This window comes from Agelaius phoeniceus, chromosome 16, assembly GCF_051311805.1.
Source record: "Agelaius phoeniceus isolate bAgePho1 chromosome 16, bAgePho1.hap1, whole genome shotgun sequence".
NCBI classification, from domain to species: Eukaryota; Metazoa; Chordata; class Aves; order Passeriformes; family Icteridae; genus Agelaius; species Agelaius phoeniceus.
The window spans coordinates 14994953-15017554 of record NC_135280.1 but is presented as its reverse complement, the minus strand read 5'-3'; the positions used below and the strand labels follow the sequence as shown (position 1 = coordinate 15017554).

At 62.9% G+C, this 22602-nt stretch overlaps 2 protein-coding genes across 5 annotated transcripts in view; both read right to left on the bottom strand.

The window, feature by feature from the left end:
- Positions 1-668: 668 nt before the first annotated feature.
- RHBDL1 (rhomboid like 1) lies at positions 669-7108 on the bottom strand. The gene is made up of 8 exons (XM_054643854.2): positions 6862-7108; positions 4472-4630; positions 4044-4268; positions 2982-3130; positions 2787-2899; positions 2467-2567; positions 1670-1730; positions 669-1599 (listed from the first exon to the last, which is right to left on the bottom strand). The coding sequence occupies exons 1-8, from the start codon at positions 6898-6900 to the stop codon at positions 1328-1330; spliced, it is 1119 nt and encodes a 372-aa protein (XP_054499829.1). The 5' UTR covers positions 6901-7108; the 3' UTR covers positions 669-1327.
- A 2533-nt stretch (positions 7109-9641) lies between these two features.
- The window catches only part of LOC129127300 (mitochondrial Rho GTPase 2), a 50784-nt gene continuing 37823 nt past the window's right edge, over positions 9642-22602 (bottom strand). For 3 of the 4 annotated variants that reach the window (XM_054643838.2, XM_054643834.2, XM_077186881.1), the window contains 17 exons: positions 22043-22124; positions 21893-21936; positions 20207-20260; positions 19793-19845; positions 18997-19105; positions 18476-18577; positions 17802-17900; positions 17285-17393; positions 16912-17032; positions 15805-15889; positions 14498-14643; positions 14317-14417; positions 14115-14245; positions 13618-13698; positions 13309-13431; positions 12955-13157; positions 9642-11436 (listed from right to left, as the gene is read on the bottom strand). In XM_054643838.2, coding sequence (XP_054499813.2) covers positions 11319-11436; positions 12955-13157; positions 13309-13431; positions 13618-13698; positions 14115-14245; positions 14317-14417; positions 14498-14643; positions 15805-15889; positions 16912-17032; positions 17285-17393; positions 17802-17900; positions 18476-18577; positions 18997-19105; positions 19793-19845; positions 20207-20260; positions 21893-21936; positions 22043-22124 — 1761 coding nt within the window. In that variant the 3' untranslated portion in view covers positions 9642-11318. Of the gene's footprint in view, positions 11437-12954; positions 13158-13308; positions 13432-13617; positions 13699-14114; positions 14246-14316; positions 14418-14497; positions 14644-15804; positions 15890-16911; positions 17033-17284; positions 17398-17801; positions 17901-18475; positions 18578-18996; positions 19106-19792; positions 19846-20206; positions 20261-21892; positions 21937-22042; positions 22125-22602 lie in introns of those variants that run through there. The other variant, XM_054643837.2, reaches the window with a different exon arrangement.

Sequence of the window (22602 nt, the reverse complement as noted above, 5' to 3'; positions counted from 1 at the left end):
GGTCTGTCGGGCAGGGGTTGGTACGGGGCGCGTCTGGAAAGGGGGCGGGGCTGAGAGGCAGAGGACGGTAGGGGCGTGGTCAGTAGCGAGTGGGCGTGGCCAGAGTGTGGTTTATGAGGTTGAACGGATGGATGGATGGATGGATGGATGGATGGATGGATGGATGGATGGATGGAGGGAGGGATTGGGGGGCGGTTTATGGGGTCAAACGGGGTTTGGTGGGAGCAGGGCACACAGGAGGATGGGTGAGGGGCCCGGCTGGAGGGGCCAGGGGTGCAAAGGGGTGTTGGGGGTGTGAGAGGCCAGGGAGGAGAGGCCGTGGAGCTGATGGGGGTGGGGGGCGAGCTGAGGGGTGGCGGTGAATGGGGGTGCGGGGTGTGAGGGGGGCTCGGTGCCTGCAGCCGGCGCTGGTGCGTGCAGCGGGCAGGGCGGGGCGGGCCCGGGGTGTCTCCGTGCCCACCCCCCGTACCCCGGTGCCCCCCGCGCTGCCAGCCCCGGGGGCTCGGCCGGGTGCCGCTCCACTGATCCCGGAGTTTTCTGCTCCAGTAAGCCCCGAGCCCGGCTGTGCCCCCGCCCGCCCCCGGGCCAGCCAGCCCCGGCACCCGCACTGCCTCCATCAGGGACGGGGGCACCCCAAAACCCCCTCCCCCGACAGAGACACGAGCCCGCAGTGTGCAAAATATTTATTTATACTCCAAAAAGGTCTGGGGGGGGTTAGAGCGGGGACCCCCCGCGCCCCCATCCCGGGGCCAGCCCCTGTCCCGGGAGGGCGGCGAGGGCCGGGGCGGGGCGGGGGGGCTGTGCCGCCGAGGGCACCGCCAAAACGAGTCGTGCCGGTCTCAGCTGGTTCCTGCCGGGCTCTCCCCATATCCTTCTTCTTGTTAAATTCCTCTTTCTTTTATTTATATTTATTTTGGCATAGAAAAATAAATCGCTCCTCTTTTGGCACCAGTCCTTGGTGTGAAAGTGCAGGTCCTAGGGGGCAACAAGCGGCCCCCACCCTGGGAAGGGGGGTCCGGGAGCCGGGGGGGTCCCGCTGGCCCGGCTCCCTCCCGAGGGGCGCGTTCCGAGCCCTGCGGGCACCCCGGGGGCGTTGGCGGTGCCGGGGCAGGGCTGAAGCTCCTTTGAGGACGGGGCTAGGGCGGGGGGGCGGCAGGGGACATCGCGGGGCGCAGCCCGGGGCGGGGGGCGGCGCGATCGCTAGCACCGAGGGGACAGGCGGGCGGGGGGTGGCCTGTCCCCATGTCGCGCGCGGGGACCCCCCCAGCCCCTCCACCGGGGGCTCGGAAACCGAATCAGCCGCGGGGTTGGGGCGGGGGGCGGCGGGCTAGGGCGGGGGGGGGATCTGTGCCCCCAGCAGGTCGTAGGCGAAGATGTTCCAGAAGACGGCGAAGAGCAGGAAGGTGCCGTAGGACAGCAGCAGCACCCACCAGCCGCACTGGTCCTGCAGGCTCTCCTCGTAGCTGCGCAGGATGGTCAGCCCCATGCTGATGCCCACGATGGCCCCCGCCAGGTGCGCCATGAAGCTGGGCTGGGGGCCCGAGGCCGGCAGCGGCGGAGAGAAGCGGAGCCAGACGGCGCGACCGACCTCGGAGCTCACTGCGGGACAGGGCAGCGGCTGAGCCCGCGGCGGGACAGCGCGGCCGGGGGAACGGGGGGCGGTACTCACTGCACACCAGCGCCAGCACCATCCGCAGCAGCTTGTAGGGACAGCGCATCCCGGCCCAGTTCTGCGGGAATGGAGGGAGAGAGGGATGGGGAGGGATGGAGGGATGGAGGGATGCATGGATGGATGGATGGGGGATGGATGGATGGATGGATGGATGGATGGGGGATGGATGGGGGATGGATGGATGGATGGATGGATGGATGGATGGATGGATGGATGGATGGATGGATGGGGGATGGATGGATGATGGATGGATGGATGGATGGATGGATGGGTGGATGGATGGATGATGGATGGATGATGGATGGATGGATGATGGATGGATGGATGGATGGATGGATGGATGGATGGGTGGATGGATGGATGATGGATGGATGATGGATGGATGGATGGATGGGTGGATGGATGGGTGGATGGATGATGAGCTGGCACCAGTGATGCTCCAGCACTGAGGTGGGGGCTTCTGCCAGAGACCCTGGAGTGCTCCATGGAGCCCCCCCAGGCCCCAGCTCCTCCCCACCCACACCCACCCCATGATGTCACCCATGATGTCCCCCTGTGACAGTGCCACCCCTAATGCCACCCCTAATGCCACCCAGAGCATCCCCCCACCACTGCTGCCCACCCCACAGTGCCAGCCACCCCATGGCATCCCCCCTAATAGTGTCCCACCACCCTGCCCAACCTGCAGACAGCCCCCATGCCCGTTGTCACCCCACGGCATCCCCCAGCATGCTGCCCACCCTACAAAGCCATCCACCCCTGTGCCCCCCGTGTCCCCTTGTCCCCTGGCTGACCATGACGACGTTGGCGAGGTGAGCAGAGCAGAGGGCGTAGACCCCCCCCGAGCCCCCGACCAGGGGGGCCCTCATGTCCGTGATGGAGACGGTGAGGGAGCCTGGGGGCACAGACAGGGCTCACAGCATTAATTAATTATTGTCTACATTAATTAATTACAGCCTGCATTGCCCCCCAGCCCCCGGCCAAGTGACGCTGGCACTGCCAGCAGAGCCCAGCGGCCCCACCAAACTCAGAGTGCCCCTCCCCGTGCCCTCCCCGGGCTGGTGACAGGGATGGACTGTGGGATGGGGACAGTCCCCCCCAGGGCAGCACCCACCTGCCAGGACCCCGGCCAGGTAGAGGAAGCTGATGCGCAGGATGCCGTGCACCATCTCCAGGGGCACCCCGATCATCAGCTGCAGGAGGGCGTTGAACCCCAGCTGCTCCAGCCTGCCCAGGCACAGGAGGGGACAGGGGGGCTCAGCCTGTGCAGCCCCGGGGGTGTCCCCCTGTCCCCCCCGGCAGGACCTACCCCACGTGCATGAACATGTAGGTGAGGAAGCGCCAGGCGCGCGCCCGGTGCCCGGGGTGATAGACCAGGGGGCTCTTCATGTACTCGGGGTGGTAGGTCTGCAGCACCCACTTGTTCAGCCGGGCCCCGTAGCACAGGAACACGATGATCTGTGACAAACCCCGTGCTTGTCACCCCCCTGCACCCCACATCTGAGCCCCACACAGGCACCAGGGTCACCCATCCCCACTGCCCTGGGCGTGGGTCACACCTGTGGGCACAAGGACATCACAAACAGGGTCCTCCATCCCTTCACCCCAGGTGTGAGTCCCTCAAAGGCACCTGGACATCGCAGCTGGGGTCACCCATCCCTTCTGCCCTGGATCTGAGCCCCTCCCTGGGTCCCATCCACGGGTCCCATCCATGGGCACAAGGACATCACAACTGGGGTCACCCATCCCCTCTGTCCGGGATCTCAGCACCACCGTGGACACCAGGACATCACCACGGGGGTCACCCAACCCCTCACCCCATATCTGAGCCCCTCTGTGGGCACCAGAACAGCACAACTGGGACCACCCAGCCCCACTGCCCCAGGTCTGAGCCACACATGTGGGCACAGAGATGTCACACCCAGGGTCACACAGGGTCACAGATCCCTTCACGCCAGCTCTGTGTGCACAGGAGCTCCCAGCCAGGCTCACAGATCCCTTCATGCCAGCTCTGTGTGCACAGGAGCTCCCAGCCAGGCTCACAGATCCCTTCACACCAGCTCTGTGTGCACAGGAGCTCCCAGCCAGGCTCACAGATCCCTTCATGCCAGCTCTGTGTGCACAGGAGCTCCCAGCCAGGCTCACAGATCCCTTCACATCAGCTCTGTGTGCACAGGAGCTCCCAGCCAGGCTCACAGATCCCTTCATGCCAGCTCTGTGTGCACAGGAGCTCCCAGCCAGGGTCACAGATCCCTTCACACCAGCTCTGTGTGCAGAGGAGCTCCCAGCCAGGCTCACCCCCTGCCCTCCCCGAGTCCGATCCCTGCCGAGCTCTCCAGCCGGGACCGGCGGGGCCGCCCCGTGCCCGCACCTGGGTGAGGGTGACGGCGGCCATGAACACGGGCGGGGGGCAGGTGCGGTGTTGGTAGAAGTACCAGCGCCGGTCCATCTCGCAGGGCAGGATCTCGTAGGCCACGTAGCGGACGAAGCGTTTGTAGATGCCGAGGCCGGTCTCGTCCAGCAGGACATCGCGGGGCAGGGCTCGCTGCCCGTTGGCGATGGCGCGCTTGAAGCTGCTGGAGCGCTTGCTGCTGATCTGCGGGGAGAGGCCGTGCCCGGGGGCAGCTCGGGACCCCCGGCCCGGGACCACCCCCCGGTGCCACCCCCGGTGCCACAGCCCGGAGCAGCCACCCCGAGGCCGCGGTGCCACCCCCGCCAGGGGAGATCCCGGCCACGGCCGCTGCCCGCCCCCTCCCCGGGCTGGCACCCGCCCCGTGCCCATCCCCGCCCGGCACTGACCAGGTCTACCAGCTCCTGGTAGCAGACCTGGCCCTCGTCGTTGCCCTGTGCCAGGGCCACCAGCATGTCGAGCTTGGCGGGGTCCAGGGGCAGCTCATGGCTGTGCACCAGGCTGGCGAAGGTCTCCACGCCGATGAAGCCGGTGTTCTCTGGGTCCAGCTGCGGGCACGGCACCGAGCATCACCGGGGCGCCGTGGCTGTGCCTCCCTGCTCGCCTGGGAACACCTCCCGCTGCCCCTGGCTCCATGGCTCCTGTCCCTGCCTCTGCGGGGGACACCGCAGCCCCCAGCCACCCCGGGCCGTGCCCCGAGAGGCGCCCTGTGCCCTGCGCTGTGCCCCAAGAGGTGCCCTGTACCCTGTGCCATGCCCCGAGAGGTGCCCCGTGCCCCGGGCCGTGCCCCATGCCCTGTGCCACGCTGCTGCCCGTACCCCGAGAGGTGCCCTGTGCCCTGTGCTGTGCCCCTAGAGGTGCCCTGTGCCCCGCTGCTGCCCGTGCCCCGAGAGGTGCCCTGTGCCCCGGGCCGTGCCCCGTGCCCTGTGCCGTGCCCCCCTGTGCCCCGCTGCTGCCCGTGCCGTGCCGCTGTCCCCGTCTCCCCGCGGAGCAGCCAACACTCTCCCACTCAGTTATTTCTCGCCGCCAGCAGCCTGCCAGCCAGGAAGCCACCAAGCTAAACACACGCGCAGCCCTGGCACCAGCCTCCTCCTCCTCCTCCTCCTCTCCTCCTCCTCCTCCTCCTCCTCCCGCTCCTCCCGCCGCCCTTGCCGCTGGATCCACCGCGCCCTGCCCGGGGCACCCTGTGCCATCCTGGGGGTCCCGGAGCGGGCTGGGCACCCCGAGCCCTCTGGGGACAGCGCCCACGGGCACCCAGCGCCCCACGGGGTGCCCGAGACCGGACCGCTCATGGGGACAGGGACCCGGGGTGGCACAGGAGGGCGCAGATGGGGAGGGGGCACCCACGGCCAGAGCACAGCCCCTGCAGTCACCCTGAGCTCGTGTGGGGTTCGCTCCTTGCTCCTGCACGGAGGGAAATGCGGGAGAGGAGCCTGATCCTCGTGGGATGGGCAGGAATTGAGCGCCTGGGACATGGGATCGTGTCCCCACCGGGTGGGGACCCTGTCCCTCCCTGTTCCCCCGGCAGGAAACAGCCACAGCCTCTTTACCAAGGGCTTTGGCTGCCCGGAGCGGGGTGCAGGGTGGGATGAGGATGCAGGGTGGGATGAGGGAGCAGGGTGGGATGAGGGTACAGGATGGGATGAGGGGTGCAGGGAGCATCTTCAACCTCTCAGGAGCCACCAGCCCATGGGAGCAGCCCCAGCCATGGGGCACCCTGGTGTTACCTGTGCCCCAGCCCCACGGCTGTCACCCCACAGGCTCCACGTGTGTGTGTGTGTGTGTCATGCCGGGACCTGGCACACGCTGTCCCCACGCTGGCACATGCTGAGGCCCCGGCCCCAGGAGCACCAAGAGCCCTGTCAGCAGCCTGGGAGCCCCTTTCTGCTTTTGGGGTGCATCTCCCCCTACCCCAACCTCACTGGCACCCTACGCCCCCCTAGAGGGCCCAATCCCCAGCCCCCGGCCCTCCCAGCACCGCTCATTCCGGGGATGAGGCTGCTCGTTCCCGAGGAGCTCGGGCTCACATGGAGTCCCTGTGCCCGAGGGGGTGACACGGGGGACAGCACCGCGGCTCCCGGGCTGGGGGACTCAGCCAAGGTCACAGAAACAGCGGGGGGCGAGTGGGGATCAGTTCATTTTCCTGCCCCCCAGGAAATTCCTGCCCCGTGCCCAAGGGAGAGCCGCCAGCTGGGCCAGGGCTGGGTGGGGATGGAGGGACGAGGCGATGGAGCTCAGGGGGGGCTGGTGGGGGCCGGGGCGCCGCGGGTGGAACCCCCTCGAGGCCGCACCGAGCGGCGAGCGGAGCCCCGCGCCGCGCAGCGCTGATGCTCCCCGGCCTCATCCCGCAATCAGGTCACGGGGGTGGGCGCAGACCCCCGCCTCGCCCGCGGGACCGAGCCCAGGCACCCCCGGGGCTCCATCCGGCACCCAGAGCCCGCCGGCCGCGCTGGGGCTCCGTGCCCAGCACCCCTCGTCCTTGAGGGCGCCCCGGGCAGGATCGGACCCGGCGCTGCCGGAGGGAGAGGCCACAAGTGAGATGAGCCGCGCGTTCTCGGCGGCACAGGGCGGGGGGGTCCCCGGGGCGGTGACGAGGGGCACCGAGGGACGCTGCCGGGGGTGGCACGGCCGCGGTGGCCGCCCTGGGTGGGCAGCGGTGCCCGCTGCGCGCCAGCCGTGCCCGGAGCGTGCGGGCACCCCCGCCCCGCTGGCGATGGCCGCTGCCCGGCGGCCCCCCCCGAGCGCTGCCCGGTGCCCGCTGCCCCCCGGTCGGCCTCACCTGCTCCTGGATGAGCTGCAGCAGGGAGCTCCTGTCCATGCACCCGGCGGGCTGAGGGCTCCGCCGCTCCCCCGCGCCCGGGGCCGGCGAGCCGGGCAGGGGAGCGGCGCGGGCGGCGGGGGCGGCGGCGGGGGCGGCTCTCCCCGCCAGCCCCGCGTTGCGGCGGGCCCGGGAGCGAGCGGCGAGCGGCGGCGCCGGGAGCCGCCGATGGCAGCGGGGCGACGGCGGCGGCGGGGGCGGGAGCGGAGCCGAGCGGAGCCGCCCCCGCCGCAGCGCGCGGCGCAGCGCCCCCCCCTCCCCGCACCCCCCGCCGCCGCCGCCGCCACCGCGCGGGGAACCGGGACCCGCCCCGCCCCGCCCCGCCCCGCCGGCAGCGCCGGGACACGGCCCACGGCACGGGCAGAGAGCCCACAGCCGCGATCACAGCCTGGGATAGTGCCGGCATCCCGGTACGGCTGCGGGCATCCCGGTACGGGAACCTGCATCCCGGTATGGGGACCTGCATCCCAGTATGGGAACCTGCATCCCGGTATGGGAATCTGCATCCCAGTATGGGAACCTGCATCCCGGTACGGGAATCTGCATCCCAGTATGGGAACCTGCATCCCGGTACAGGAATCTGCATCCCAGTATGGGAATCTGCATCCCAGTATGGGAACCTGCATCCCGGTATGGGAATCTGCATCCCGGTATGGGGACCTGCATCCCGGTACAGGAACCTGCATCCCGGTATGGGGACCTGCATCCCGGTACGGGGACCTGCATCCCTGTATGGGAACCTGCATCCTGGTACGGGAATCTGCATCCCAGTATGGGAATCTACATCCCGGTACAGGAACCTGCATCCCAGTATGGGAATCTGCATCCCAGTATGGGAACCTGCATCCCAGTATGGGAACCTGCATCCCAGTATGGGAATCTGCATCCCAGTATGGGAATCTGCATCCCTGTATGGGAACCTGCATCCCAGTATGGGTATCCACACCCCTATATGGAACTGCCTCCTGGAGTGATACCTGCTTCCCAGTGTGGTATCTACATCCCAGTATTGGCACTCACATCCCAGTACTGGTACCCACATCCTGGCCCAGTTCCTGCATCCCAGAGCAGCTCTGTGCATCCTGCTGTGGGTGCCTGCATCCTGCTCCCTGTGTCCCAGCACTGATGGGACCTGGGTCCTGCTGTCATCCCTGTGTCCCAGCACTGATACATCCTGGCATGGGACCTGGGTCCTGATGTGATTCCTGCACCCCAGTACAAGATCTGCACCTGGAATGGGAACCTGTATTCCATTTCCAGTACTGCATCCCAATACAGGTTTGTGTATTCCTGTACCCACGTCCTGGTACATGGCTCTGGAGCTGCACCCTGCATGAGGAATCCATATCCTGGTACAGTACCAGCATCCCAGAATGGACACCAGTGTCCCAGAATGGACATCAGCACCCCAGGATAGACACCAGCACCCCAGGATAGACACCAGTGTCCCAGAATGGACATCAGCATCCCAGAATGGACACCAGTGTCCCAGGATAGACACCAGTGTCCCAGGATGGACACAGGCATGCCAGCACCAGGTACCTGCTGAATCTGGCACAGGTGATTGCAAGCATTCCCTGCATCCTGTCCCTGCACCCCCAGGCCAGCACAGCCTGGGTACATCCCCCATGGCACAGGGCCCATAGAGCCTCCAGTGCTGTCCCCTGCCCCAGCACCGTGCTCATGGACAGCCTGGCACTGGGTCCCTGGAGCTGGCATCTCTATGGGATGTGCCCAGTGCCACCCAGGCCAGGCTCCCCTGGATCCCCAGCAGTGCAGGGGTGTCCCCAGGAGCCATCCCTGGTACCATCCTCACTTCCCAGAGCCGCGGCTCAGCCCCACTGAGGTGCCCAGGGAGCTCTGGGCTGCCCAGCCACGCCAGGCCCTTCCCTGGGGATGTGTGGCCGCGGCTGGGGTCCCATGGCCCTGCCAGTCGTGTGCCCAGCCCCACACCCGTGTCTGTCCCAGCACAGCGCCCGTGCCCCGCACACCAGAGCTATGAATACCCAGCAGGGCACGTGGGCCGCAGCTCCCGGGGGATGCAGCCTGGTTTGGAGTCACCAGGGAGCACCGCGTGTCCCGTCCGCCCTGCACCGCCTCCTGTGCCCGCACGGCAGCGCGGCTGTGTCCCCACCCTCCCTGTCCCCCGGCTGGCCCTGTGGGAAGGGTCTCCTCTCCCACCCCACAAGGATCCCCCCCATGTGGGAGCAGTCCCACCCCATCCAGTGCAGAGGCTCTGGAAAATCCTTTTCTCTGGCTGCGCCCACATTCCCTGTGCCCAGCGCCCATGGCTGAGGCAGGGACAGAAATAGCTGAGGGAAAAGCTGCCATGGGAAAACAGGAGCAGGGAGGGGAGGTGGCACAGCCCTGGGAGCTGCAGGTACAGGGGGAAAGAGACTGCAGGGAAATGGGGAGCCCCAAACCCCACACAGGGATGGGCACAGAGATCACAGCTCCCAGGGCAGCCGAAGTTCCCCCTTCCCATGGATCCTGAGCAGAGAACCACGGGATCCATCACCTCCTCCCCTGTTTCTGCACCCTGGCTGGCACTTGTGTGAGGATCCCTGTCCCCAAGCACCAAGGAGTCCTGGCCAGCCGCAAGCCCTGTCCCACCACACCAGGCCCCAAATCCCTGTAAGTGCCCTCGGGTGGGGCAGCCCAGGCTCTCGGGGTGGCCCTGCTCCCCCTGCAGCCCGGACAGGGACAGGGGTCCTGCTCCCCAGGTGACACAGGACACGGTGTGCAAGCCCAAGGTGTGTAAAAATTTATTTTGCTGTAGAGAACAAACTAAAACATTACAGCTCCAGCAGATGTGGAGCAGGGAGACACCAACACCAGGCACGGGCCCGGCTGGCAGAGCCACGCACGATGGGCACAGAGGAGGACATTGAGCACGAGGGAGTGGCCCTGGCAGTGCCAGGGGCCAGCAGTGAGTGTGTGCCCGACTGGCAGAGCAGCTCCAGCACAGTAGGGACACCCAGCTAGCCAGCACTGGGGACAGCAGGATGGGGACACCACCCTGGGGCTGTCCCTGGGAGAGACACCAGCGCTGCCCAGCAATTCCTCCATCCCCTCGCTGGCTCCAGGCCACCATAAAACATTTACATAGACAAAACACAGAAAAAGCAGCTCTGGGTGCTACCCTAGGATCTGCCCCTGCAGCTGCCTGGAGACCGACCCTGAGCGTGCTGGGGAAGACCAGGCTGGTGACACGGCCAGGCTGGTGACACGGCCAGGCTGGTAACACTGACAGGCCGGTGACATGGCCAGGCTGGTGGCACAGACAAGGCAGATCCAGGCTCCACTGGGAGGACAGGAACCCAGGGATGGTTCTGGCCTGGCTCTTTGGGACTTGCAGACAGGGACTGAGCTCAGTCCCAGCAGATGAAACCAGCTCAGGTGTGGGCAGGGGACAGGGGACAGGACAGGAAGGAGCTTCCAGTGGTGCCAGGAGATGAAATGCCCGGAGCTTCACACTCTGGCCAGGGCCCCACAGAGGGGACAGCATGTCACAGGGCCTAGGGCACAATGTGGCACCAGCTCAGTGATGGCACTGCCAGGGACAGACTGGGCACACAGTGGGCATCCAACACCCTCCCAGTCCTTACCAGGGCTCCCAGAGCCCTGCAAGCACTGCTGGCCATGAATACTGGTGGCCAGGGGTGGGGATAGGACAAACAGGAGCCAGGGAAGGAGAGTGGATGGACCTGGAGCCTGGCACGCTGCAGGACTCACAAGATTTTTGAGTAGAACCAACAGAAAGGAGCTCAGGACAAACCCTGGTTGTCACTGTCCCCCCTCAGGCCAGGACAGCAGCCACTGTGGCCCAGCAGGAGGGGCCAGGCCTGACCTCTCACACTGGGCTGGGGGTGTCAGTGCCTGGCCCTCCCTCCCTGTGCCAGCCCTGGCTGAGGGAAACCGGGCCAGGAGCTGGAGCTGTGCCCCAGGGAGCTGCAGCCATGAGCTCATCTGACAGCTCAGCTGCTGCTGGAGCTCCCCGGGGCCCCGGGAGCGTTGTGCCCTCCAGAATTGAGGGCACCAGCACAGCCCTCTGGGGAGGGGATGTGCCCAGTCCAACAGACACTGAAACACTCGTGTTTGAGCTTAAAAACAAGCATTAAAAAACTGAACAGAATAAAAGATGAGGGAGATCCTCCAGCTGCTGGTGAGGCAGAGCTCTCCTGGCAGAGCTGCCTGCCCTGTGGCCATGGGGGCCAGGAGGCCACAGGGTGAGGCTGCCCGGTGCCAGGGCTGCATCCTGCTGGTGCTGGGAGGTCTGGTCTGGCTTCACTGGTCCTGCAATCCAGGCTGGGGGCAAAGGAGGATTTCCTACCAGGGGCCAGCTTGAGGCGGGGCCCCTCTGGGCGTCGCTGGGGCCGGGGAGCCGGTGTGTCACGGGACGGAGCAGGGCGTGGCTCTCATTTGTTCTTGGCCAGCAGGCGGTACAGGGTGAAGCCCACCAGCGCTGTCACCGCTGCCCCCAGCGCCACCCGCAGCCAGAAGGACGCGACTCCCAGCTCCACGGCGTTCAGGTGGCTGCAAGCAAACACAGGAGAGGCCGGTGAGTGTGGCTGTCCCGGTGCTCCCACCCCACACAGGGAGGCTGGGAGTGCCAGGGGGAACAGCCCAGTGAGAATCTGAGATTCCCCATCCCTGCCAGCAGAGCTCTCATCACCATCAAGCCAAGGGGGGGCTGTGGATGGATGTGGCTGTCCCCTCCCCTGCCCTGGAAAAGCTCTCCAACACCTAAATAATTATACAGGTATCTGCCTTTCTAGGTCAGGCTGCCTTTCCAACCCCCGTGCACGGAGAGCCGGGACGCCACCACGGGGACACTGGTGACAGGGACCAAAGGGCAGCGAGGGACAGGGCCTGGTGCTGCCCCAGTGTACACATTCCCTCCCTAGCACGTGCTGTCCTGCACTAACAGCTCCTCTCCTCTCTCTCCCTCCATCCATAATTCATTCCCCACTACATCGGGGGAGCACAGCCAATCCCCGGCCCTTCATTACGCTGTTATTTATTTATACCACATACCCTAAGATATATTAAGAATATTTAAATTTTAATACTGCAGAGGGGAGGAAAAAAAAAAAGCGTCAGCTCTAAAAATAAAGTTGTTTATTGAAAAGAAGCTGGAGGGAAAACTACTCACTAGTAATCCCATCCTGCCTTCCAACGCTCCCACACGCTCTCCCCACCAGGGCTCGGCCCCTGGAGCTGTGCTGGCCCTTCCCAGCCCTGGAGCAGAGTGATTCCACTCACAGGGAGCCTCCTCTCTCCCCAGAGCCCCCCTCACCTGCTGTGACCAGCCTGGGGCTGTCCTGCCCCATTCCCAGCCCCTCTGGGGTGCAGTTCCTCCCATAGAGAGGCTGTGTGACACAGGTCTTGCTTCACTGACCTCTTTTTCAGCCTGATCCATCTCATCGGGAGAAAATAGCTGCCACCCCCCCCGTGGGCCCTGGCAAACCAAGCTGGCTACTCCTCTTCAGCATTTTTTATCTTAGGCTTCAAAAATAAACACTCCTGTGGCAGGATCTATCTACTAAATCTGCCAGAGACATACACACAGGCAGAAGAAAACCTCCCCCCTCTGCAATTAAAGGAAGAAGTGGCTTTTCTGTTTCAATTATTTGTATAAGCAGATCACAGAACCACAGATCCTGGAATAGTTTGATTGGAAAGGAACCTTAAAGCTCATCTCGTTCTACCCCTGCCATGGCAGGGGCACCTTCCACTGTCCCAGGCTGCTCCAAGCCCTGCCCAGCCTGGCCTTGGGCACTGCCAGGGGTCCAGGGGCAGCCCCAGCTGCTCTGGGCACCCTGTGCCAGGGCCTGCCCACCCTGCCAGGGAACAATTCCTAATTCCCAATATCCCATCTAATCCTGTCCTCCTTCAGCTTAAGGCCATCCCCCCTTGTCCTGTCTCTGCATGCCCTAGATGACACCAAAAGCTGCAGAGAAAGCAAAAGCAAAGTGGCAGAGGCAGGGCTGGGACATAGCCCCCTGCCCAGGCAGTGCTCCTAGCAAAGCCCCCCACGGGAAGGATACTCACGGGAAGGTGGCAGCAGTGGCCAGTTTGGTGTAGACAGCGGTGCTGGGCGGTCCCTGGCTGTGGCAGGAGAAGGGGAAGGGTGGAGGGAGGCAGTGCTTGTAGCAGAACTCAGCTGGGAAGAGCCCTGGCTGCTGGCTGGCTTCTGGCAGGTCTGTCTTGGAGGCCACGAAGACACAGGGGATCTGGCTGTCCACGTAGTGCTGCTGCAGAGACAGAAACCCCAGCGAGGGGTTAAGGAGCAACCCTGGGAGAGGCAGGAGTGCTACAAAGGCTGATGTCCCCTGTGCCCCTGGTGAAGTCTAACAGGACCCCTGTGGTTGCCCAGGAGCCCTGTGAAGGGTCCCTGCCAGGTACCTTATAGATGCTGGCACAGTAGCTGAAGGATTTGGGGTCGCTCAGGCTGTAGATGAAGCAGGCGACGTCGCAGGCTGTGTCCGATGGCTTCGAGAAGGTGCTGTCAGCACTGACCTCGTACAGCTGCAGCACAGGGGACAGGAATGTGGCACTGCAGTGTCCCAGGGCTCAGCTGCTCCTCACACCAGCACAAGGACAGGGCCAGCACAGCCACAGCCACAGCCCAGCCCCATGTGCCAGGGTATGGGGACACAGCCCAGCCCTGCTAAGAGCCAGGCACAGCACAATTCCCTGCCCTCCCACACTTACTATGAGGTACTTCTCCTGGCCATTGACCTGCACTGTGTTGATGGTGTAGAGGGATGGCTTTCCTGGCTTCTCCCTCTGGGCCTGTCACAAGAAAAACACCATCTCAGGTTGTGGAGATCCAAGCAATGCTGGGTGAGGGACTGTTTCACACTGCCCTGAGCCCCCCTGGCCTGACAGCCCCCTGAAGGGCAGCCAGGGCTGGCACGAGATGTGGGGCTGCTCCTACAGGCAGGGAAAGTCAGCACTGCTGTGGTCAGAGCAGGGAAAGGCACAGCCCCTCGGGACAAGCAGAGGGAGCAGACCCACTGCTTTAGCCACGATAAGGACACCAAAGCCACCAGCACAGAGGGGATGTGGAACACGGGCACGAGGGCAGCACACAGAGGGGCCTGGCCAGGGGCAGGGAGGTGCCACCAAGGGACAGATCGCTCCAGGACCCCCAGCTGTGCCTCCTGCTCCATCCTGGGAGTGTGGCCAGGCAGGGAGCAGCCACTCACCGCCAGGCTCCTGCCGAGGAAGGCCTGCAGGAAGGCGGACTTGCCTGCGCCCCGCGCTCCCAGCACCTTGCACAGGAACACATTCCTCTGGGTCTGCCCCTTCTCCAGGTCAATCCTCTTCTCCCGGGTCACTGGCAGCAGAGAGGGTGGTGAGAGCCAGGAGGGACCCGAGTTGTGACAGAAGGGGAGGGCATGGCTGTACCTGTGAGGGCTTGGGTCTGGGAGTCCTGCTCCGAGAGGATGGGGTAGCCCAGGTAGCCCAGGCACTCCAGGCAGTGCCGTACGTCCAGGTAAGCCACGAGCCTGGAGAGACAGAGCACAGCAGGAGGGTCAGCAAGGGCTGAGTGATGTGACCAAGGGCCAGGGAGAGGGACTGAGCTTACGTCCACTGGCAGAGGAATCCATGCAGGGAAAGCAGGCCTTTATCAGTGGTGCATACCGTGTTGTAGAGCTCGGGGCCCCAGGGCACGCAGGGGAACACGCTGAAGAAGTTCTGCAGCTCTGTGTGTGACAGGGCTCCATCCTGGTCCTGCCAAAACACAGGGGAGTCACCAGGGGAGGCAGGAGCCAGCCTGTGCCCACAGGGGGCCCTGCCACACGGGCCACCTCCCTGCTGTGCACGGTCACAGGGATCTGTCAATGGCAGGAATCGATCGGGCGCAGCGAGGCCGGAGCTGGGCGAGCTCAGAGCCTGTGCCTCAGGGACTGCCAGCACTGCACAGCAGCAAACATGCTGTGGGATTGCAGCTGCAACCAGGCAGGACTTGTCCACGCCCACCCCACAGCCCTGAGCTGCTGTTCCTGGCACTCCTGTCCCACAGCAGCCTGCATCAGGCCAGCCTGGCCTTCCACAGGCCAACTCAGCACTCAGGCTGCTGTGTCTGAAGGGGACCTGCTGGCACCTGGGCACCCAGGGATGTGCATCCATTCAGTTCTGCCACTCCCCATGGCTACAGAGCTGACCTGGACACACAGGGATTTGTGTCCACTCTCTGCTGCCATTCCTGAGCCACTCCCTGTTGTCACAGAGCTGCCATTCCCCAGATGCACATCAACATCTGAATAGCCAGTCCGAGCAGGTGCATGCTGATCCAATACATCCCTTTCTCCCACTCTGCAAGAGCCTGAGTTTGGCACAAATGTGTTGCTTTTTCTCCCTCTCTCCAGCCTGGCAGCCCTCCACCAGGCTGGCAGATGCTGGTGTTTGGTCCATGGCTGCTGGCCAGCAGCTGTGCCCGCTTCCCTGCCTGCCTTCCTGCCCAATTCCCTGCCTCCCTGCCCAATTCCCTTCCTCCCTGCCCAATTCCCTACCTCCCTGCCCAATTCCCTGCCTCCCTGCCCAATTCCCTGCCTCCCTGCCCAATTCCCTGCCTGCTGCAGCCAGGCACTACAAGGGCCATGCCAGCTTGATGCCAACTCAGACCCAGTCCCTCAAAGTCCAAACTGTCCTTTGGCCAAGGGTAGTGACCAAAGCCCATGTCCCTGACAGGCCATCAGACTACCTACAGCTTGCTGTGGCCACTTCCTGCTCCCAAAGCCTGCAAAGAGGGAATGCTGTGGCAGAGGAAAGCCCTTCCCTGGTGCTCCATGGGCTCCCTGGCACAGAGGGGTGGTTAGGGGAGCAGCTGTGCCCAGGTGTGCAGGCCCAGCAGAGCATCCCCTGCCCTGCAGCCCCTGCCCTGCTGCCCACCTTGTCGTGCTTCTCAAAGAGCCTCTGCAGGAATTGGTATCCCAAGTGGTTGAGCTCTGTGGAGCAGCCGGGGGGCACACGGATCCTGTTGGGAAAATCATGGAATTATTTAGGTTGGAAAAGCCCTCTCTGGTTGAGTCCAACTGTTCCAAAACTGTCAAGGCTATCATTGACCCATGTCCCCAAGTGCCATATCTACATAGCTTTAAATCCCTCCAGCGATGGGGGGACTCCACCACTGCCCTGGGCAGCTGTGCCAGTCCCTGATAACCCTTTCAGTAGAAAAATTTTTCCTACTACCCAACCTAAAACCTCCCTTTTATCTTTCATATCTTACTCTCCAGCTCAGACTCCCAAATGAACCTCCTCAAGCCCCGAATGAAGGGCAGTGTGTGAGCACATCTCACCCAGGGGAAACAGCTGCCCTCTCCCTCCCTGCTCAAGGTCAGCTGTTGCTTCCAGGCCTGGCTATTCCTTGACACAGCCCCTTTATTTTGGGGAGAATCCCCTGAGGATGCACAGTGGCCTTTCCCTGGCACATCCCAGGCAGCCCAGGAGATGCTGTGCCCTCACTTTGCCTCATGCCCAGGGTTTCAGCAGTGCCCCGGGTGCCATCCACCAGCGTGTCCCTGTCACCTCCCTGCAGCCTGCTCTCTGGGAAGAGGAGGAGGCAGCTCCCAAGCCAAACCCTTCCACTGCTGCCAGCTCCCCACGTCCAGAGTGGCAGGGAGCAGAGAGGAGACAGCAGCCGCACAATCCGCCGCGAGGGCTGTGCTGACAGCTCACTGCTCCCGACAGAGCCGCTCTGCCTCGCTCAGCCAGGCACACAGCAGCCTCCAAGAACCCCTTGCTGATGTCAAGGCTAGTCTGGATTTCAGTCCCCACCTTCCTGTCTGCCTAAATCAGCAGCCCCAGGCGTGCTGTGTTTGTCCCTGAGCCCACGTGTCAGCTCCTGCCCCAGGGGAAGGTGAGCACTGGGAACCTGACCCTGACCTAAAGGCCCAGAGCAGCTCCTGGGCTGCAGGAAGGGTGCAGCCAGGGTGCTGGGGATGCTGAGCCATGCACCAGGGGGATGTGGCCCCTTCCTGCCCAGCCCTGGACACTCACTGTGGGTACAGGTAGTCATCTGTCAGCTCCAGCTCGTCGTCGTAGCCGAAGCGGCGCAGGATGGTCCAGGTGGTCTCGTGCCGGCCCCTCTGGATGAAGAGGGTGTTGAGGAAGAGGAAGCCTGCAGGAGAGATCAGGGGGCTCAGCCACAGGGGAGTCAGCTCAGGCTCAGGGCTCCACTCCTCAGCCATGCTTTCCCTGGGAAAACAGACTGCTGGGACAGAGAGCCACAGCAGGCTTGCTTTAACAAGAGGGACTAACCAGGCCTGGAATGAGAGCCAGGAGGCTCAGGCCAAGGGCAGCCCCAGGGATGTGCTGAGGGAGGAGGGTCCCCATTCCCCTGGGGAGGAGCAGGGAGCTCTCAGGCTGTTACCATTCAAGGTGAGGCCGTTGTCCTGCACCCCGTCTGTCGTGTTCTTCCACACAACCATCTTCACATCCTCCAGGGCCTGGGGAGCCAGGGGGTTGCCAAAACAAGACTTCTGCCTCCCAAGAGAATGAAGACCATTGTCAGAAAAGCACTCAGGGAGCACAATCCTGTCTCACCAGGTTCCCTCTCCCCTGGCAAGGACTGGGGCTTCAGGGAGGGAAAATCCACCCAGCTCATGGATTTCTGTCTTATGACTTGACCAAACCCCTGTTCTTCAACATCCCAATAATTTAGGGCTCTCAGCATCTCCAAAGCCTCCTGGTCTTCCCATGGCAGAGCAAACTCAGCCCAAGCTTAGGAAGATGGAACCCCACATGCTCAGAGATGCACCCTGCAGTGCTTCAGCTGTGCCACAGAAACACCAAAGAGGAACGGGATGGCTGTGCCAGGAGAGGCAGCTCCCCTGCTGGAGAGGGAATCCCAGGCACTGGGGAACTCCTCAGCTCTGCAGCCACCCTACCTGGAAGTAGTTGAGCTCATCATCACTGAGGATCTGGTTGTTGTCCTGGTCTGAGAGGCTGAAGATGCGGGTCAGTGCTCGAGCACAGGCGGGTTTGAGCTGCAAGGACCAACCACGGTGACAATGACAGGGCCAGACACAGCCTGGCCCTTCCTCCTGCAGCCCAACACACAGAGGGCTCCTTCCTGCACTTCTAGGCCTGTACCACAGCCTCCTTGGAGGTGGGAATCATGGAATCATTAAGGGTGGAAAACTGCTCCAAGATCTGAGTCCAGCTGTTCCCCCAGCACTGCCAAGGCCACCACTAGCCCATGTCCCCAAGTGCCACATCCACAGAGCTTTTAAATCCTTCCAGGAATGCTGACTCCACCATTCCACCTGTGCCAGTGCCTGACCACCCTTACCATGAAGAAATTTTTCCTAATATCCCATCTAAAGTCAGAGAGGACAATCCACAGTGAATTTTCCTTCCAGCCCCTTCCCTCCACAACCGAGACACAGCCTGGAGCATGAGGGCTTCTGCCCCAACACACCCAAGTCCCTGCAGGTGTACTGAGCACAGGAGATGGGCACTGTTCCCTTGGCCTGTCTGTGACAGCCCAAATCCTCCACCTGCATTCCAAAACCTCCAGCCCAGAGCAGTGTGAGGGAAGGAGACTCCCCCAGGAGCCCACCTGCTTCTCCTCTGGGTCGTAGAGAGGGGCAGTGGGGTGCAGCACAGCTTTCTGGGCGTAGTAGAAGAGCTCAGAGATGTTCTTGAGGTTCTTGGCAGAGCACTGGGGATTCAGAGGAAGAGACAGCCCTGATGAAAAGGGCAGGAGGAGGATGATACAATCTCCCCCAGCCAGACTAGCTGTGCCTCAAAGCCCAGAGCAACATTTGTTCACCATGAGGAAAAATCCAAAAGGACAATCCCCTGGGTTTTGTTCTGGCTTTGCTGTACCCATCCCAGAGCCCCAGAACCAACAGGGCCTGTGTGGGAGCTCCAACTAGAGAGCCACAGAGGGCAGACACAGAAAGCTGCTCCTTGCAAGGGGTAAAGGACAGAAAGGCCAAAGGACAGGCTCTCAACCCCTGGCCTTGTGTAGAGCAACACCCCCAGGGCAGCTCTCCAGGAGCACAGAGGCTCCCTGACTCCCACCAGACCAACATTCCAACCCCTCAGGGAGGCTCTGCACACCCCCAGCTCCCTCACCTCCACACAGGTCTCAATCTCTGAGAACTGGTTCATGATGGGCAGGATGACCTCCATGGAGCTGCCCATCTGCAGGTCAGACTTGTTTCCCACTAAAATAATGGGGGTTCTAGGAAAAGACACAGAGCACAAGTGAGGCCACCCCTCTCTTGGTCCCAGCACTGTCCCAGCCATTGTTCTCCCATGGGCAGGTCAGGGAGGCCCCAGCTCTACTCTGCAAGGTCCAGAGCAGCTTTCCTGCCTCCCACAGCCGGGAGCATCCATCTGGAGAAACAGACTGCCTGATCCTGCTTATGCTTTCACCCAGCAACAATATGCTCAGGAGCCTTTAATCCAGCACAACAGCCTTCTGCCCAAGAGATCCACACACAAACTAAAGCTTCTGTGCTCCCAGACCCCCCTGGCAGCCTCCTCTCCCTGTCTGGCTGGGAAGAGATCAAGGGGGGGGAAGGATCCCTCCTCAGTGACCCCCTGCCTCAAGTGGATCTCTGGTGGAGGAGGGATCCCATCTCAGTGACCCCTGCTTCAAGTGGATCTCTGGTGCCCGTGTGCTTGTGCTCCAAGTGGTCTGGCCACAAACCACAGTCCTGGAATGGTTTTGGTTGGGAGGGACCATAAAGTTCATCTCATCCCAGCCCCTGCCCCATTAGACCATGGCTCCCATTCAACCTGGCCTGGATCAAACCACAAAGCTGGTTGGCTCTCAGTACCCTCAGAAGGAGGTGAGGATGGTGGGCACCCCACAGCCCCCAGAATCCCCCAATTCTGCACCCCCAGATCACACCCCACACGGTACCTGGATCCCTTTTCAAGTCCCCCGTTCACCATGGGGATCCACTTTGTGCGAATCTGGAAGGTGAGCAGAGGGAAAGGGCTGTGAGCACAGCCTGGGGAGGGAGAGGCAGCTCCCAGGCAGGCAGGAACAGGGCCCTGCAGCCATCTGCTCCCCGGCATTCCCTCACACCAGCAGACAGAGCAGCCCCAGGGATGCTGGATGCCAGCACCAGGATGCAACAAGCCTGTTGACCTGCTGTGAGGGAATAACCTTGGGCAGGGCTCAGATTCTGCTTGCAGGAATCTCTGACCCAAAATCCCACAGAGCCAGGGGCCATCAGTATGTGCCCACACCACAGGGCAGCACAGAAACCCCAGCACTGGGAACCCCCTCTGGTCCTGCTGCTGGAGCAGGGCTGCGGTGGGGACCCATTACCTTGTCAATGGTGGCCTCCTTGGTGACATCGTACACCATGCAGACCACGTTGGCCTGCAAGAGAAACAGGAGAGGGTGGTTAAGGGGTCCTGCCACACTCGTGGCAGCAGGGAATGCCAGGGCTGCAGGGAATGCCATGGAAGCAGGGAATTCTATTGAAGCAGGGAATGCCAGGGCTGCAGGAAAGGCCATGGAAGCAGGGAATGCCATGGGAGCAGGGAATGCCATGGGAGCAGGGAATGCCATGGGAGCAGGGAAGGCCACGGAAGCAGGGAAGGCCACGGAAGCAGGGAATGCCACGGAAGCAGGGAATGCCAGGGCAGCAGGGAATGCCAGGGCAGCAGGGAATGCCACGGGAGCAGGGAATGCCAGGGCAGCAGGGAATGCCAGGGCAGCAGGGAATGCCAGGGCAGCAGGGAATGCCACGGGAGCAGGGAATGCCAGGGCAGCAGGGAATGCCAGGGCAGCAGGGAATGCCAGGGCAGCAGGGAATGCCACGGGAGCAGGGAATGCCAGAGCAGCAGGGAATGCCACGGAAGCAGGGAATGCCATGGAAGCAGGGAATGCCATGGAAGCAGGGAATGCCAGGGCAGCAGGGAATGCCATGGAAGCAGGGAATGCCAGGGCAGGAGGGAATGCCAGGGCAGCAGAGAATGCCGCCTGAGCTGCCAGGGAAGCACTCAGCCGAGCGCACGTGAGCACGGACACGTACACAGCCCACCGCGCCCTCAGCACGAGCCCTCGAGCTCCTGGGAGCAGCTCCTCTGCCTCAGGAGCTGCTGGGGGAAGTTCCTCTGCCTGAGGAACTGCTGCTCCCACGCCTGCTGGCCCAGATCGCCCTCCCCTCCTGACCCCTGCAGACAGGGCCAGCACCGAGGCTTTATCGGAAGCAGACAGGAGGGATCACTGGTCCTTTCAGCAGAGAGTTTAATGCTAATCCGAGGACACACAAGGGTTTAGGCAGGATTTCCTGGAGCCATTTAAAGCTTCTGTGTACTCCTGCTGTCTGGGTGGAGGGAGCAGGACCCCTGTGCCCACCTTCTTGACTGTTAGCCACCAGGGTTGGGAGATTAAATAGCTTTGCTCACGTGAGAGAGATGGTTTTATTATCCATAATTTAAAGGTCCTCATGTCTGCAGAGTCAAGGTTAATCCCAGGGCAAAGAGCAGCTGGGTCCAACCCAGTCAGACAACTTAATTATTCCTCCATGGCTGCTCTGAGGGCTCCCTCATCTCTCCCTGCCCAGTGCTCGCCAGGAGCTCCAGCTCCCAAATTAACTCCTCTGTGCCACTGCTTCATCACGCAGCCACAGGGATCTAATGCAAGGAGCAGGGGTCTTGCCCAAACCCAGCAACTGCTCCTCCCTCTTCTGAGTCCATGGGGAATATCCCGAGGCTGAGAGCACAATGTCTGCTCCTGCCTCCACCTCCTCCTCCTCCTCCTCCCGTGGGCAGTGAGCTGCCCCTGCCATTCGCCTTCTGGAGGCTCCCCGGAGGCCTTGGAAAAGCCACACACAACAGCTTACAAGACAGAGCAGGATTAAACAAGCCTCTAAACAAACCAGGAGCATTAATCCGTGGATAACCAATTGCCTGTGCCTCTCTGGGTGGCTAACAGGGAGGAGAGCAGCCATGTGTCCCCTGGGGACCACAGCCTCCTGTCCCCATCCTGGCCAGCCCTGCTCACCTTGGCGATCTCCTCCTGCAGCTCCTCCTCCGTCTGCTCCGACTCTGGAAGGGGAATGAAGCCATCACCACCTGCCCAGGCAGGGCCACCCCATCCCAATCCCCTCAGGCAGGCAGGGAAGGGGAGAAGCCAGGCAGGACAGGGCCCTACCTGAGTAGTCCACTATGTGTGTGGGGACCTTCTCAGGGGTGACATCGGCCGGGATGGTGATCTCCTCCGCCCGGGGGGGCACCTGCAAAGGCAGCACACCCTGTCCAGCCAAGCAGCACAGGTGACAAGGGACTTCAGGGCCTTGGCCACTGCCAGGGCAGGATGAGCTGTGGATCACAGGTCACTCTTGGCCCACCAGGCTGTAGCAGCCCCCTGCACTCCAGCCCTGGCACAGTCCTCGAGGTGGAACTTCCACCTGCCTACCTCACACCAAGCTCCTGATCCTGGTGGGGATAAGCCCTGGGCACTCCCTGGGCTCCTCTGGTTGTGTGGGTTGGGCTGGGAGCAGGGAAGGGGTGCAGGGCTGGTCCCCTCAAACCCCTGAGCTGATGCTGCCCAGCACAACACCACGGAGGGCACACATGGGCAGCGGGAGAAACCACCTGAGGCTCAGGGAAAATGTGCCTGGACAGACTGATCCTATTTCCCTACCCAAACTGTGCTGGGACAGCAAGCTGTCGAGGGGCACAGCTGGCTGGATGCTGCTGCTCACAGTGGCC

Bases quoted from the DNA above. Each gene is read 5' to 3' on its own strand.
- RHBDL1 (XM_054643854.2), bottom strand. From the start codon at position 6,900: ATGGACAGGAGCTCCCTGCTGCAGCTCATCCAGGAGCAG. The intron at 3,131-4,043 runs GTGCGGGCACGG...GGTTTGTCACAG, and splicing joins CCGCCGTCACCCTCACCCAG to ATCATCGTGTTCCTGTGCTA. The intron at 1,731-2,466 runs GTCAGCCAGGGG...CCATTCCCGCAG, and splicing joins ACCTCGCCAACGTCGTCATG to AACTGGGCCGGGATGCGCTG.